This window comes from Balaenoptera acutorostrata, chromosome 3, assembly GCF_949987535.1.
Source record: "Balaenoptera acutorostrata chromosome 3, mBalAcu1.1, whole genome shotgun sequence".
Taxonomy (NCBI): domain Eukaryota; kingdom Metazoa; phylum Chordata; class Mammalia; order Artiodactyla; family Balaenopteridae; genus Balaenoptera; species Balaenoptera acutorostrata.
In genome coordinates, this window is record NC_080066.1 from 20,108,138 (window position 1) to 20,126,056 (window position 17,919).

A 17,919-nucleotide genomic window follows, 5' to 3' on the forward strand; every position below is an offset into this window, starting at 1 on the left:
GATTTTGTTCATTTTTGAAAGTGTGTATATAGCGATCAACAAGGTTCTAGAAATAAAATCTATTAATTCAGTGCAAAACTGCCAGTTTCTTTACGGAAGGTAGTTTAGTCATTGAAACCTTAGAGCCATTGATAGTATCTTTCCATATTTTAAATTTTGGAAAAGCTATAAACAGGAAAGGAAAATCTCAACCAGAATTATTTAAAACAATAGGGGTATGTCTTTGGTATGCCATTCAAACGTTTCCCTCTGCAGTCTCCATTTTAAAAGAGAGGATCGTGTGTTCCATCTGAAAAGAACTGACTGCAAAACTGGAAATTCTGTGCCAATTCTGCTAGGGATTTAATGTACTCTATCAAACCTTTTTTTTTAAGTTCTTAGTTTTTTAGTGATTTCCATCTTTGAAATGAACGCAAATTTGCCACTCTCAAAACATTTTTGCTAGGATACACGTGCTTATGTTTTCAAAATATTTGAAGATTCTCTTCACAGAAGGAAATAAAGCATTTTGATTTTTTTTTAAGAGGGAAGGGAATACATATTGTCTTCTTCAATCTTCCCTCCTGTGACACTGGTATAATTCAATTCAATAAAACAGAGTAGTACAGAAGCAGGGACTTTGCCAGGCACTAGAAATACATGAGGGTCTCAGCTCTCATCCCTATCCTCAAGGTGCTTTAAATGTAGTGGGAAAGAAAGACCAGGAAATGGGCAATTACTCCATATTGTGATAAGTGGTACAACGGAGGAAAATACTCCATGTTACTGGAGCACACAGAAGGGGCAGCTATATCATCTTCTTTTCCAAAGGAAAGTTTCCTAGATCAGTGTTTCTCAAAGGTAAATGTGCAAATGAATCACCTGAGGGTTCCGTTACACTGCACACTCTGATTCAGTGGGTCCAGGGCAGGGCCCTGAGAGTCTGCACTTCCAACAAGCTCCCTGGAGATGCTGCTGGTCTGTGGACCACACTCGGAGTAGCAAGGGTGCAGACTAGACCCCAGCGGAGGCGAGACCAGGCAGAGGAAATGACGCGAACACAGCCAGAAGGGAGACCACAATACGAACATCTCAAAGAGGTAACTGAATGGGGAAAAAGCAAATTTAAGACTAGGAAAATACCAACAATCTTGGAAGTGTGATATGGCCTTCTTAAATAGATTTAAGAACTCTCCAACTCAGAGTAATTATAAGAGGACAAATCTAAATTATTTAAAAGCCTGAGCTGTAAAATATTTTTAAATGGAGTTATTTCAAGTTCCTGTAGAACCTTGAACTCACAGCTACACAGGCTCACTGCCCCATCTACTTAGGTGAAAAGGTAATTACTGACATTTAGCACACTGGGGTCAAGAACTTAAGAATATTCATTTTCCTAGGAAGCTTTTATAATACCTTCATAAGAGTTTTTATTGTCATATGCTCACCACACAATTTTTGAGAGTCATAGAAAGGATGCATTTCAAATGGATCTGTATCCTGAGTAAGCCAAGTTCAGAACAGCAAGATTTTATATAATAAATGTAATAGATGATTGTCATTTTAAAAAAGATGCAATGAAAAAATTCTGAATGATATATTGATATTACAGGTTATTTTGTTAAAAATTATGGTTTCTGCTAGTAAGTGAATGCAGCTTGTTACTGCAAAAAAAAGATTAAATGTACACACTAATTGAACCCTTGAGGACAGAGAATACAGAAGTCTGAAATCTCTACTCTGAAAAGTGTCACTGCCATCTGTTCATCCAACTCAGCACCAATATTGTGAAAATATTCAGGCATATTTCTTGTGTAAGTAGTTTTTGCAGAACAAAATTACCATTCAGAAGTTTGTACTATACTGCTTGACACTATGGTCTTTATAAAGAAAAAAACCCTCTCATTCTAAATTATTTTTTAAAGAGGAATATCTTTTTGGAAAAATTACATTGACTGAAGAGTAATAATACTAGACTGAATAATAATAATAATAACTTAATGACTGTACCCTCACCACCTACATGAGCTAAAGCATTCAAGTCTGCATAATGAAATTCTGTGTCACTTAATTAAATGATGATGCTTTGCAAAGTGAAACTACTTGCCATATTCCTCCAGGTAATTATACCAATAAACAACTTTTTATTTCAGCTTTATTGAGATGTAAGTGACCAGAAGCAACTTCTGCGTGGATACTGTCCATGAGTTAAATTTAGCTTACTGACCTCTTCCCACAATCTTCTGTAAGGTTCTAAGGAAAAAAAAAAAAAAAAAAAAAGGCACTCCAAACCAAAAAAAAAAAGGGAAACACAAAGGGAAGGAAGGAAGGGAGGGAAGAAGGGAGGATGGCAGGAGGGAGGGAGGGACTCGCTCTGGGCAGAAGAACAAGTTAAAGTTTCAACCATTCTACTGACATCTTTAAAGAATACCTGAGTAAAAGCAGGTGTGGGGGTTTCTAGGGCTCACTGACAATGTGCTGTGTTCTGAATGCAACAGAAAAGGGGACCTTTAGGGAGTTAAACAGAAAGATGTGCTCACAAACGGATTTGCCTCCCAAGCTTTAACGTTCTACAAGATATTGCTAACATTCAACCCAAGGCTGGGCACTACCTGAATTTGTACTCTGCCATCCCTTTGGGCCACCTCACAGGGGCTGTATCAAGCGGCTCTGCCCCGGAGGGGCCCTGCCAGGATTAAACAAGTAAACACCAGCAACACGCACGAGGCATCCACAGCGAGGGAATTGGGGCTGGATGTGTGGAAATACGGTTCACACCAACCGCCTCAACTCGACCCAGGGAAGCACTGGTTTTAAAGAAGTAGCGACATTATCCCTTACTCTCCAGCAAGGAGACTCACTAATGCTCACTAATCTAATGCTGAGTAGAAACTTCTTTCTGCAAGTTTACTTTTTATACCTAGAAAAAGTTACCTACTGATGTGTAAAACCTTGCCATTGAGGAAAATTCTGTGGCTTCCTGAACTGGTGGGCTTATCCCGCCAATGGTACCTTTCCTCTGCGGTCAGCTCTTCAGGGGCCTCCCCTTCCCTGTGGCACTTACCCTGGGCCACCCGCAGGATGACCCATGTCCCTCAAACCCACTCTGATGTCCAGTGACGGTATGCGAGAAGCCACCCCTCCCTTTGTTTCTAGAACATTCCAGAAAGGTACAGAGAGAGCAAAAGGTCAAACAGAGCAAAGCGGGAACAGGAGCGGGGCCTGGGTGCTCAGCACGCCTCCCTGGCCTGTGGTCAGACGGGGAGGGTGAAAAAGGCTTCCCAGATTACATGCCCCCTGCCACAGCAGCACTTTGCATAGTTCCCAAATTATTCCACCATCTGGAGCTGGCTTCTTCCTACTGCGCTTCTGAGTAGTGGTACCGTCATTCTATTGCCAAGAAGCTGGCACAAAGGACCAAGGTCCTCAAACACACCTAAACTGGGAAAGAAGTATTCCTAGTGGTTCATCTTTAACATGGGCACTGAGCTCCTTTCTAGCAAATTCCAGAGAACCAGAGACAGCTGGAGGCAGAACACGAGAGCAATCACGGCAGCCTGCGGCATCAGCGCATCACCACCGAGGAGGGGAGGCAGAAAGAACAGCACATCTAACAGAAATCAGCACGCGATTCTGGAACCAGATCCAATGTCCCACACTGGAATCTGGCCAAGCTACCGGGGCACACTGGGGCAGGGTTCAGGGTCTTTAGTCCTTGCCAAACATACCACGGGGCTCTTAAAGATGAGGAAGAGTCACTTGCTTGCACTCTACCAAGAGATGCTCTACAAGAGAGCCAGCGTGGTTATGTGGAAAGAGCTCTGAATGAGGAGGCCAGAAACCATCGCTCTGGCAGCACATCTGCGCAAGTCAGCTCTGTGACCTTGGGCCGCTCACTTAACTTCTCTGGACCTGTTTCTCCATCTGGAGGTCAAGAGAACTGGACCAAGATCTCTAAGGTCCTTTCCAGTTCTAATGCCCGGTGACTCTCATGTTAGGGAAGCAGACAGAAAGAGAGCAGCAGCTTTCATAGTTTTTTTCAGCAAGAGAAACAGTCAAGCTAATGCGTTCCGAACAACTCTGCAACCACGCCGGGCATTATCACTGTGGTACCTTCTCCGCTGGATGAGGGCGGCCACCTCCCTGCGGCTGCTCCCACGGGGAGGCCATACTTGTGTGATGTGATTTCCAGGAAGGCACCTCCTCCCCGTTCCCGCTGTCTAGCAAGATGTCCCCCGTACACATAGTAATAAATAAATAGCAAACATTTGGAGAGCTCACATAACATGCCAGGCACTGTTCTAAGTGCTTTGCATGCATCGGCTCTTTAATCCCTACAAGAAATATGTGAGGTAAGTACCAATAATATCCCCATTTTCCTGATTTTTCTTCCGGCCGCATGGCGCGGCTTGTGGGATCTTAGTTCTCCAACCAGGGATCGAACCCGGGCCCCCCCGCCCCTCCCCAGCAGTGAAAGCGCCGAGTCCTAACCAATGGACGGCCGGGAAATTCCCCCCATTTTCCTGATGATGGAGGCAAAGAGTTGAAATCATTTGCCCAAGGTCACACAGCTTCTAAGTGGTGTAGTCAGATGAAAACTTGGGCAGGCAGGTTCTCAGGTCTTCACCAATATTTTACGTTGCCCCTCTGATAGCAGGATAAGATAGACAGAGATTATTTTCCTTCACTATTAATGAGCACCCCCAGGCAGTGGGCTGCTGTCTACATCAAGAGTATGTGGCCCTGTCTTAAACAACATGGAAACACCAGACGGATCAAATCATGATGGAAAAGACAGACAGACCCGGGTCTGACTTCCTGCTCTATCTACTTACGTGGTCTCCAGAAATTTCTTATTTAAGTCCCAGCTCCTCAACTGTAAAATGTGAATAATAATAGACACTTAAGAGGTTTACTGTGAGGATTACACAAAACAAGGCTCCTAGAAGTCCCAGCTAGTTTCTAAATTATGACAAAGTGAGAATATGTATATTTAAAATCTCAAAGGGTAGATATAAATGGCTCTAACTTTCAGGTTCTGGTTTTAGAGTTATCAGTCTATTAATTTAATTGACATCTATTTCAATTAATCTATTTAGCATCTATTGACATCTATTATCTACTGAAATCTATTGCCGTCTATTTCTTACTATTTGTTGGGAGTCATGAGACTTTTTTTTTTTTTTTTTGGCTACGTGGCTTGTTGGATCCTAGTTCTCCGACCAGGGATCGAACCCGGGCCCTCGGCACTGAAAGCATAGGGCCCTAACCACTGGACCGCCAGGGAATTTCCGGGAGTCGTAAGACTTCTGATTCCTATCAGCTGTTTCTAGATTGAACAAAGTTCCCATAGCAGTTTCCTAACAGAAGGGCAGGCTGTGGACCCTAAAAGATGGGGAACAGCTCCATAAGTGAGACTCTCTCTGCTGTCTCCCCAGCTCCATCACTCACCAAAATTACACCCTCTGCACCTCAGTTTCTCCTTCCACAAAATGGATACAATTTCTGCTCTTACCTCTTCTGCCAACATATTCTGAGCTCTTACAATAGCATGATGAGAGTGGTAATGCGTAACATTTACATAATCCCTAACACTGAAACATTTCAACATAATTTAAAAAGGCTTTTCATATGCCTTATGATCTTATTTAGGCACCCAGACAGCAGATTTTTGACAGCCTTGAGGGTATATTGACTAAATTAAGCAAAAAGAATTTTTTGCTCTTCAGTGGAAAGATATAAAAAAACTGAAATGTATTTTAAAATGTGTATATACATATGAGTCTGTACATATGTGTCTACATATATGTGCATGTGTTCACATTTATGCACATATACACAAATATAAATGTATGCATTTAGCACATCAGTTCTGTAGCCTTCAACAAGAACGAAAACACCACATCCATCACACCACTGTATTTGTTTACAAATATCCTTGCCTGTGTTTGGATTCCCCAATGATACCTACCTCATATCTGAATCATATAGTCAACTCTATTTTTTAAATATTTATAAAAGAAAAATGTAAATGGCTAAAAAAATGCATATTAAATCCCATTTACCAAATTCCATATATATCACTATTTTAGAAATGATTTCTTTCACTGTATATTTCCTAAAAACTTCAGACCAATCACCTAAGACTCTGACCTCAATTTTTAAGCTGACTTTGAGGACAAAAGTCAGTGATACAGCTTTAAAATGGTAAGTTTTTAAACCACCCAAGGATAACCCTGGACTTCAAATATGTAAAATAAAATCTATTCACCAAATTTTATAGAGTTTAAACTAGATAATGAGTCATAAATAAAACTTCACTGAAATCATTTATCTACCAATATAAACAATGCTAAAACCATGTAGAAAATAGAACTGACACAACCTAAAGTTTAACAGAAAAGAAACAGTGAACCTTTGGGGTATATTTATTTCTTTTTCTGTATTTGCCATCCTGGTCTATCCCAGGACTCCTTGTACTTAATCTTGCATGCTGTGAAAGACCCTCCAATATAAGCTATTCTGATTTTTTTGAAATATCAGACAAGAAATATATGTATATATACATACACACACACACATATATATACATATATATTCACATACACATAGAGAGATATATACAGATACAGATATCAACTCACACACATCTGTTGGAATCACTTAAATAAAATTTATATAAATCATTAGCTAACTAAGTTTACTGAAGAAGGGAGAAAACATTTGCCAAGATATATTATTAGAGGAATTTAAACCACCAACTAATCCACACAAGGGCTGAACTCCCCAAACACAGAACCAGATTAGCTGACAGGGAGCTAGCAAACGGAAATAAGTGTGCAAATAACTAACACTGTTTCTAAAAGTGTGATAAAACACAATGTTTCTTCAACTACTCTAAATATCTACAGAGTAATATATATAGCATTAAAGGTGGTAGGAACAGCCAGACTGGATGAAGTCGGCTTTGTTGCTACAGGAGAATCATCTTCTCCTCTGCCTCGTCTTCCAGGATGCTCCCTGCCCCCACCATTGGCTGATGGACCCGTGTGCACTGGGTCACAAAAGCCCACTAGAAGTCAGCAGAGATTTCTTCCTTGCCCTAATCGCTACTGAGTCAGCACCCGAGCCCAGCGTTTCTAACTCCGTATTATCACCTGAATCCCCTCCACCCACTCCTCCCCTCCATGCTCCCCATCATGCCTTTAGTTCAGGGCTGGACTCAGGAAATCCACAGGAAGCGGACCTCACAGAGTCAGGAGGGATAGAGGTAAGCGCGGTGCCGTGGGGTCTCAGAGGGAAGGGCCCACCCCAGCAGGGACGATGGAGGGGGGAGTCCTGAAGGAGGGGGTGTCTCAAACTGAGGCTTAGCCTTCTGTAGCAGGAAGGGGAGGGAAGGAGAGGCAGAGGCCTGAAGCATCTGTGCAGGAATCATCTGTTCCTTTTGGAGGAATGAAATTGAACTTGGGGGGTGGGGAGGTGAACGCTACACAGCAAGACTGCGAAGTGGAGGGGAGGGCCTGTTTACAAAGGAGCTTGGATTCCATCAAGCAGGTGACTTCCCAGAATTAAGGTGGGGAGGGTCAACATCAGACATGCATTTAAAATCTCAGTTGCATAGTGTTACTGGAACAAGGCATGAAGAAAGGGAGTCTGTCTGATCATGAGAGCCACACTTCACATGATACTTGGGAAGCAGAAACCGCAGGCAGGGAGCGGCCCCAGAGGTTCATGGTCACTGGAAAGATAAGCCAACATGCCTGGTCAAACTAGTTTGAATATTTGTACTAAGGGATACCACCAATTCTCTTTTCCTCCCATTCATAGCATTCTGTAAGCAATGCCCAAGAAATTGATAAAAACTCATAAACATGCATTGATTCTGGATCTCAAATCAAATTTTTAAAATGTTCCTGGATTATCTGCTACGGACAAAGCACCATGGGAAAGCCACTTAGAAGCATCAAATGTATCCTCTTTTGGCTGTAAAGTCACATTGGCATGAGACCAATTTTATTTCTTATACACATGCCCACTGTTAGGATGAAGTAAACAATGACCAGCAAATAGTGGTCTGAACAAAGCGGAGTTTACAGTCAGATCCACGGGGCTCCAAGAAATGCAGAGGCCGAGGTATAGAGCAAAAGAGGAGAAACTCCACCAAATTCAGCAAGATTCCAAGGTCAAATCTCTGGTAGGGCCAGAGGGACGAGCGTCAGCTCGTGCGTATGTCTGCTGCTTTCACTGAGCCTGGCGTGAACAGGTCCAGGATGGGCTGTGTCAATTTTCCAACAGGACTAGGGTCCTTTGGCAGATACACCCACCCGTGCATGCTCCAAGCTTGACAAGACTGTGACTTTAATCACACACACAGCACAATAACTGCCACCCAATAACTTAACCGCATCCCTCAACCTGTTTTGCTCGAACTGCACATTTTTTCCAAAATTAAGGGAACTTTCAGCAAGGGTTTTCCAGGGTAGCGAAGGGTTCTAGGATCATAACAGATAGACCTGCCTCCCTATTTGTTATCACATGGCCTCCAGCCATTCCTTTTCTCACTTCCTGCCTGTGTCCTTAATCCCGACACTACCCTTCCAAAGGAGAGGTCTCTCCATGTTGGAACACCATCTTCTAGGCAGATCAGATCTTAAAAAGCTGTATTGGTGCCTGAGAAACTCAAGTATCAGCTTTACCAGCTTGGCCATTTTCAGTCATTGGAAAAGTGGTTTTGTTCGCCCTGAATCGATGAATTTCTATTGCAGCGTCTGTTCCTCTCACACACACAATAAACTGACACTTGGCAGTGATTTAAAGAAGCAAATGGGCCAGGCTGCCATCAGAACAAAGCTGCAGGAGCAGAAGCAAGCCAGATTTAAATGCGTTAATTTACAGAAAAGCCTTTCTCTGAAGGCTAATACTTAATTCAAAACCAGCTGTCCTCTCCTTTGGGGGCTCAAGCTGCCTGCCTTCCCTCTAGTTAATCTGTACGAGAGAAACATGTCTGGTCCAGGATAACCAGGGAATCAAGCTACTGTAAGAGGTGCCCAGGCCTCCGGAGCCCGGCTCTCGCCTGGTTGAGGTGCTGACTCACGCTCCCCCCAGAAGACCCAGCCCCACCACCCTGCCCGAGATCCATCCTGACCTTGGCTTTAGCGGATCCTGGGCTTTGGCGTCTGCTGCCTTCAGCAGCCCTGACCCCCTTCGGAGAGTGGCCTTGTCACTGAGTCCTGCTGACTTGACCAACCCCTACGCCAGCCTCTCCAGGCCGGGAATGGCCATCACTGCCCCTACTTCCCCTGCCGCCCTCAAAGAGCCAGGTTCGCGCTCTTGAACCCGGCCAGTGGCTGGTGCCCACTCCCCACTGATGGAAGGACGGGGTCAAGTCAATTCCCCTCTCTTAGTATAAAACCCAGCTCTTCAAAAGGGACCACATTTGAGTTTCCTCCTCTAAATGAACCCTCTCACCTAAAGGAAACGTCGTCTGGTGTGTGTGTGTGTGTGCGTGTGTGTGTGCACGTGCACGTGTGTACACATCTCTCCCTACTCCTGGACACGTGAAGAGCATCTTTACCCCCGTGGGAGGTGAGACCATGAGGCCAGGGCCCTAGAGCAGCTGTTCTCAACACTGACTTGAATGCATGTAAGAATTCCGGGATGGAGAGGGGGTGCTTTTCAAAATTTCCCAATGGCCACCATAACCTCCAATTCTAACTCAACTGGTCTAGGATGGAGCCTGGGCGTCGGGCTGGTCGGGAAAGCTTCCCAGGTGATCTTAATGTGCCACCAGGGTTGAAAACCACTGATTTAGAGAGAAAAAGGCAGAGACCGTCAGCTGAGACTCCTCGGTGTATTCAAGATGGAGAACATGCAATTTAAAAACAATCGCGGGGCTTCCCTGGTGGCGCAGTGGTTGAGAATCTGCCTGCCAATGCAGGGGACGCGGGTTCGCGCCCTGGTCCGGGAGGATCCCATATGCCGCGGAGCAACTGGGCCCGTGAGCCACAACTACTGAGCCTGCGTGTCTGGAGCCTGTGCCCCGCAACAAGAGAGGCCGCGACGGTCAAAGGCCCGCGCACCGCGATGAAGAGTGGCCCCCGCTTGCCGCAACTGGAGAAAGCCCTCGCACAGAAACGAAGACCCAACACAGCCATAAATAAATAAATAAATAAAATGCTGGCTTAACTCCTAGAGAGTTTCATTTAAATAAATAAATAAATAAATAAATAAAAATAAAAGCAATCGCTACCCAGGCTCCTCCCCCAGGGAAGATCATCTCTGTAGCCGACAAGGTAACCATTAGAGCAGCACGCGGAATCCTGGTGCCATGTTTCATAAGCACAGTAACTCTGTAACCAGCCTGAGCCTTGGTTACCCCAACTATCAGGAAAAGGGCCACTCTAAATACATCTGTCTTGTTTCTCCCATCTCCTGTTTTCCAGCTTTATGCATCCCCTTCATCCCCCCATTTCAATACAGACTGTTTACATATCTGCCTTTCTACTTCTCCAAAAATGCTTTATGTGTTGCCTTGAAATCAGATTTGGGTAGTGCCTGCCCTCTAAGTAAATAATACGACAGAAACGAAAAACTCTATAATCCAGGGCAGGGAATGTAACACTGATGATGTGATATTCCATGATGCAGAGAACACTCCCTTCATGGGACCTGAGCTAACCATTCCACCAGGGGAAGCTGGTGCTGAGCCACACAGACCCCGCCCCCGGCCAGTCAGACAGCATCTCTCTCTGCTACACAGCAACTGTCTACCATGAAGCCAGCCTCTTTTTTATTCCCTCTGAGCTTGGTTTAATATCCACTTTCAAGTAGGAGATTCATTTTGGAACTATTTTCAGAGCAAGAATAAAGGCATCCTTAAGGATATATTAGCTACATTACTTAAATCCAATGAAATACATAAATCTCTCACCCTGCAATAAACTCAACACGTAGGAGGGCAAGCCGTCTCCCAGATGGACCTCCCTGGATGAAAAATAGCCTGGAAATATACAAACGACCAGGGTATATGACAGAATTTGGAATAATGCAGGCCTCTCTGGGACCCTATCTACAATGATTTAGTTACGGAAAGTACCAAAGGCTTTTTTAATATGTGTTTTCAGAAAACTTTAACATCCAGCAAGCCCAGATCACAGCTGAGCTCCAGACCTCCATCGTCAACTGGTCATCTCCACCCAGCCATTCCCAAAACCAGCATGTCTGAATCAGAACTCATCACCTGCTCTCCAGCTCCTGGATTTCTGATCTCAGCTAATGGGGTCGTTATCCACCCAGGTGTCCAATCAGAAACCTGATAGTTATCCTAGAATCCACTCTTCCCTCAATCCTTCCCCCATTCTTCCTGAATCCCTAAGTCCTGGAGATTCCATTTTGCCTCTTGCATCCCAACACACACCTCCTGTTTCAATGCATTGCTTCCCCGACGCCTCCAATGGCTGCCTAACTGCTCCCCCTAGAGTGAGTCTTGCCCGCCCCCCAATCTATCCTTCCAAGTTCAGCAACAATATCTTTATGAAACAATCCTGATCACATTGCTCCTTCCATTAAAACACTTCAAGGCTCCCCACTGTCTAGAGGATAAAGCGGGCTATACAGCCCCCCACGATCGAGCCTTCCCAACCTCGGGTCTCCCACACCTCGCCTTGAACCCTCCACCTGGTCCAGTGAGCTATGTGGAGTTCCCAGCACACCAGCCTGCCTCCCCATCTCCTTTCCTCTGTTTGCACTGCTCCTCCTGGTTGGAATATCCCCCTGCCTTTCTGCCCTCAGCAAAATATATTCCTTATCTGGACCCACCTCCTCCAAGAAGCCTACCCTCACATCCCACCCCAAAGGGAAAACCGGGCAGCCCTACTCTTGAGCCCCTGGTCAGACCTCTCACACAGTATCTACGACGTTATTGCACTTATTTAGCTCCTGGAGGGCAAGGATTGTATCTTGTCTTTTCAACCTCGGTTCCAACTGATGCATAGGAATTTACTAAACATCAGTGAAATGAATGAATGCTTCAACGGTGGCTTCTAACGGCAGTTTCAAAACTATCTTCTTTACAACTCATATACTTTGCTTTCGGCTGCTTACGACGTGCAACGGCTTCCTACTCCACTTATAAATCGTCTGCAGGGGACTGAAACAATAAATCAGTACAGGAGATACAGCACCTTTTATCCCCCGAGAAATCATTTCTTTGTTTTCCATTCCTGAAAAAAGGGTCACACTTCAAGGCACCCCAACAGCAGAGAATGAGAACTATCAAAATAAGTGATTCCCAATCCCTGGTCCTCCCTTGCTTTTATTTTTTCTTAATATTTATTTTTATTTTTTATTGAAGTGTAGTTGATATATTTATTTTTTAATTTGTTTTAATTGGCCACACCGCGCAGCATGCGGGATCTTAGTTCCCCCACCAGGGATTGAACCCATGTCTCATGCATTGGGAGCGTGGAGTCTTAACCACTGGACCGCCTGGGAAGTCCCCTCCCTTGCTTTTAAATGCCCTCTTGCTGAACGTGTGTATTATCTGAATGAGGCACAGGGTGGAGACACTACTTAAAGCAGAGGGACCAAGGCATGAACGAAGAGTGGCTTATGAAGTCTACACTGCTGCCCTTGCCCATGTAGATGCAAGATAACACTGAGACTAAAACTGACTTGCCCGGCTTTGTGGCTTCTAAGCCCATAAGGGAGACACATGAAAATAAAGGCACCATCCTTGACTCAGCATCCAGCAGCCCCTGTGCCCCAAGGCAGGCCCTCTGGGAAGCTCCGAGCCCACCCAGAATTCCATCTCAAATGCCAAATATCTGCAATGTGGCTACAACTTAATACACAACCAATATCCTCTTCTCTTGAGTGCTGATTTCATACTGGAAAATGAACAATTTAAATAAATGTTTCATTAACATACTGTTTTCCTGCTTGATGCTAATGTACTTGGAGTAATTTGTTTTCCCAAATTCTCTGCCACAGAATCATTTCATGCAGTCCTCACAGGACAACCTGAAACTCTTCAGGTCCCTAAGAGACAACCTAGAAACCAAACAAACAAATAACAGAAAACCCCTGTACTAAAAAGCCATCGAGACCCATTTGTTCTAGAACACACATCACATATGCTGCAGAACAGGAAGATCCGGACCACCTCAGTGGCGCTGGGTTTGTATTGACGGCAACAAAGCACCGTTCAGAGGGCACTGTTGGTCCCCAAGACACAGAAGTGGGAGAGGTGGCTTACTCAGGAAGAATGCAGACGGTGTGACATCTTGTTTTGAGACCCTGTAAGGCTTGTTCCCATTTCTCTTTGCTTATCTGATTCTTACTTTGTGCTGATTCCAAACCCCCAAAATGTCAAGGATATTTCTAACATCTTTTACTAATAGGAGAGCTTAAAAACTTCACAGCACAATGCTCAGATACACTCCAATCACGCAAAAGCAGGTCCCTTATAAAGGTTTGTTCCCCCAAACCTTGTGAGACACGGGGGAAGAACGGCTTGATCATGCGGACATGGGGAACAGCCCGGACACCACGCTAATGGGAGGCCATCTTTTGGGTGGATCCAGCCACATCAGAATGGTTCTCTGTGCACCACTGGGCTGGAGGCGTGATTTTGATTTGATTCTGCGATACTGCGATTCATAAGAAATATATATTTGGTCACTGAGATGACCAAAATATATTTCTCATATATATATTTGGTCTTGTCCACGGTTCCTGACTCACGGCTCCCAAAACCCTTGGAGTTTCCTAAGTGTTGAGAGAGACAGAAGTTTCTTTGTTACGTGAATGAGGTGACTTTTAGAAGCACCTAAGGATGGGGGCTGGTTGCCAGGAGAACCAACCACGTGACTAGAGGGTTGGGTTCCATCCCCCTGATTTCTGGGGAGGGGAGAGGGGCTGGAGGTTGAACCGATCACCAATGGCCAATGATTTTTATCAATCACGACTATATAATGAAGCCTCCATAAAAACCCCAAAGGACAAGTTTTTGTCCCTTTTTGGAGAGCTTCCACATTGGAGAACCAGAACGCTTCTGCATGCCACCGTGCTGCCCCACGCTCCAAGAGGACAGAAGATCCTTTGTTCAGGACCCTGCCCTGTGTATCTCTTCCATCTAGCTGTTGGTTCGCATCCTTTAATATCCTTTCAGAATAATTCGGTAATCTAGTGAGTAAAGGGGTTTTCCTGAGTTCTGTGAGCCGTTCTAGCAAATTGATCGAACCCCAGGAGAGGGTCCTGGGAACCTCGGACTTATAACCAGTTGGTCAGAAGTACAGGTAACAACCCAAGCTTGAGACTGGAGCCTGAAGTGGGGGGCAGTCTCATGGGACTGAGCCCTTCACCTGTGGGATCTGATTCTGTCCCCGGGTAGACAGTGTCAGGACTGAGTTGAACTCTCGGACACCCTGCTGGCAATAAAGAATTGTTTGCTGGTGTGGGAAAACCCTGAGCCACACACCTTGGAATTGGGTCCAGGAACCCTATCCAGGTTCTATTACATGGGGAGCAGAATCAAACTAAGTGAAGAGGTGAAGCAGGTAACCAGTGAGCTCTGGCACTTGCTGGGTGCCGGGTGCCAGGTGTGTGGCAGAGAGCAGGAGACCCACCAAAGACTGGAAATCACACTGCGGGGGGCGGGGGGGTGGTTACCTCCCTGGCTGTGCCACATCTGAGCTGCAAGGCGATGGACAAGTGACTTCCATGTCTGAGCTTCACCTCCTTCTTATAAAATAAAGCCACAACAACAAGAAAACAATAATAGTAACTGGGGGCAGTGGCAGCTACCCTTTCACTGAGCACTTACTATGCAGCAGGTGCTGAACAAACACTTGCTAAGCACCATCTCACTTAATCCTGAGGACACCTGGGAGGATACAGTTAACTCCAGTTTATGGAGGAGGCTCAGAGCTCAGGAACCAGCCCAAGGTCACCCAGCTGCAGGGAGTGGCGGGGTCTCGGTTCAAAACCGAGTCCATCTGACTGCCATGTTCTTTGGAGAGAATAACAACCTCAAATGACTGGCACAGACATTAGGAAATGCTATATAATCTGGAAAGTGCTCTGGACGCCCTACGTGAAAGGCAGCCAGGGTTAACAAGCCCACCCCTCACTGCGGGCCAGCATCCTGGTCACGCTCTCCAACCACTGGGCAGCCAGCTCCCGGCAGCCTCCTCCCTCCCGCGGGTCAGAGGCCCAACCATCCCGGAGCACCATCCACTGGGCGGTGGGGGAAGGAGGCCGTCCCTCCTGGCACTTACTTTCTCAGGACCGCAATCTCATTCTCTATGCTGCTTTCTTTGCCCTTCAGTGCCTTCTTGGGGATACACTTCACCGCAAAGAGTTTTCCAGTTGCCTTCTCTTCAGCTAGGACCACTTCAGAAAATGCCCCGCTGTGAACAAAGAGGGAGAAAAAGAAGCGGCTTTAGATTCAGGAGATCTGGGCACTCCCGACAGCTCCTCTGATCCCACTACCAAAATCTGAGTAATAACAAGAAGAACAATTCCCGGCATTACTGTGAAAAGCTCCAGAAAGGTTCCTGCGGGAAAGATCAGGTCCATCTGAAGCTGTCAGCACCCACACCCCCAAGCAGACGAGAGGATAACACTGAAATGTCTAGATTCCTTCCAGGCCCTTTCATTCCCAAGAAAATCTCAGAGCACTTGGCAAAGCCGTAATTAATTCTCACAGATAGGTAAGGGTGTAATTAACGTGTGGGACGCATGGTATTGACACAGGTTAATTAATTTGTAGGGCCGTGCAGGGCTGCAGTGAGCAGGTTGTTTCTTTTTTCAACCAAACAAATAAAAACAAACATGATGCCCTGAGTGGGGAGAACTTCCTGCCTGAAAATAGAAATCTAACTCTGTGAGGCCACATCACCAAACTGAAAATGTAACCAGAACATTCAGGGCCAGAGATTACATTTCTTCAGAGGGGTGGTCTGCGAGCCCCACACGCTGCATTGTCCCCCCACCTGACACCTTGTCTATTTCTAGCAGACAATGCCTGGGTGCTGCTCTCATACTGGGGCACAACTTCCCTAACAACTCAAACAAAAACAGACACCTCCATTGCCCGCTGCAGACCTCTGTAACCTGGGCTTTGTGCACGCAGGCCACGGAAAACCACTGCGTCATTCTCTATCCCTACACTTTCAGGAGCAACTCATTTCCTCTGAGACACACCAAACATGGCTTCTAAACAGTTATGACTAGAGACAAACTCTCCTACATCAAAAAAAACCACTAGAAGGACCAATGTCATCCCAATATTGGTCCCTCGGGGCCTTTGTTCTTCAGCCAACATTAAAGAGATGCCTAAGCAACGGAGGAATGGATAAAGAAGATGTGGTACATATATACAATGGAATATTACTCAGCCATAAAAAAAGAACAAAATATTGTCAATTGCAGAAATATGGGCAGACCTAGAGACTACCAGACTGAGTGAAGTAAGTCAGACAGAGAAAGACAAATATCATATGATATCGTTTATATGTGGAATCTTAAAAAAATGATACAAATGAACGTATTTACAAAACACAGAGTCACAGATGTAGGAAACAAACTTACGGTTACCAAGGAGGAAAAGGGGGGGGGGTGGGATAAATTGGGAGCTTGGGATCGACATACACACACTACTATATATAAAATAGATAATAAGAACTATGGTATGGCACAGGGAACTCTACTCAATACTCTGTAACGACCTATATGGGAACAGAATCTAAAAAAGAGTGGGGAGATTCGTCCAAGATGGCAGAGTAGAAGGACGTGCTCTCACTCCTTCTTGCAAGAACACCAGAATCACAACTAACTGCTGAACAATCATTGACAGGAAGACACTGGAACTCACCAAAAAAGATACCCCACATCCAAAGACAAAGGAGAAGCCGCTATGAGACGGTAGGAGGGGCGTAATCACAATAAAATCAAATCCCATAACTGCTGGGTGGGTGACGCACAAACTGGAGAACACTTGTACCACAGAAGTCCACCCACTGGAGTGAAGGTTCTGAGCCCCATGTCAGGCTTCCCAAAATGGGGGTCCAGCATCAGGAGGAGGAATTCCTAGAGAATCAGACTCTGAAAGTTAGCGGGATTTGATTGCAGGACTTCGACAGGACTGGGGGAAACAGAGACTCCACTCCTGGAGGGCACACACAAAGTAGTGTGTGTGCATCAGGACCCAGGAGAAGGGGCAGTGACGGCATAGGAGACTGAACCAGATCTACCTGATAGGGTTGGAAGATCTCCTGAAGAGGCGGGGGGGGGGGGGGAGGGGGGGGGTGGCTGTGGCTCACCATGAGGACAAGGATACTGGCAGCAGAAGTTCTGGGAAGTACTCCTTGGCATGAGCCCTCCCAGAGCTTGCTATTAGCCCCACCAAAGAGCCCGGGGAGGCTCTAGTGTTGGGTCGCCTGAGGCCAAACAACCAACAGGGAGGGAACCCATCCCCACCCATCAGCAGTCAAGCAGATTAAAGTTTTACTGAGCTCTGCCCACCAGAGCAACACCCAGCTCTACCCACCACCAGTCCCTCCCATCAGGAAACTTGCAAAAGCCTCTCAGATAGCCTCTCATCCACCAGAAGCAAGAAGAAGTACAACCCTGCAGCCTGTGGAACAAAAACCACATTCACAGAAAGATACACAAGAGGAAAAGGCAGAGGGCTATGTAGGAGATGAAGGAACAAGATAAACCCCAGAAAAACAACTAAATGAAGGAGAGACAGGAAACCTTCCAGAAAAAGAATTCAGAATAATGATAGTGAAGATGATCCAGGACCTCGGAAAAACAATGGAGGCAAAGATCGAGAAGACGCAAGAAATGTTTAACAAATATCTAGAAGAATTAAAGAACAAACAAACAGAGATGAACAACACAATAACTGAAATGAAAAGTACACTAGAAGGACTC

At 45.4% G+C, this 17,919-nt stretch overlaps 1 protein-coding gene across 4 annotated transcripts in view; it reads right to left on the bottom strand.

The window, feature by feature from the left end:
- Window positions 1-17,919, bottom strand: part of CAMK1D (calcium/calmodulin dependent protein kinase ID) — a 416,310-nt gene that overhangs the window by 236,248 nt on the left and 162,143 nt on the right. For all 4 annotated transcript variants that reach the window (XM_007167402.2, XM_007167404.3, XM_007167403.2 and 1 more), the window contains one exon: window positions 15,258-15,389. In XM_007167402.2, coding sequence (XP_007167464.1) covers window positions 15,258-15,389 — 132 coding nt within the window. The remainder of the gene's footprint in view (window positions 1-15,257; window positions 15,390-17,919) is intronic.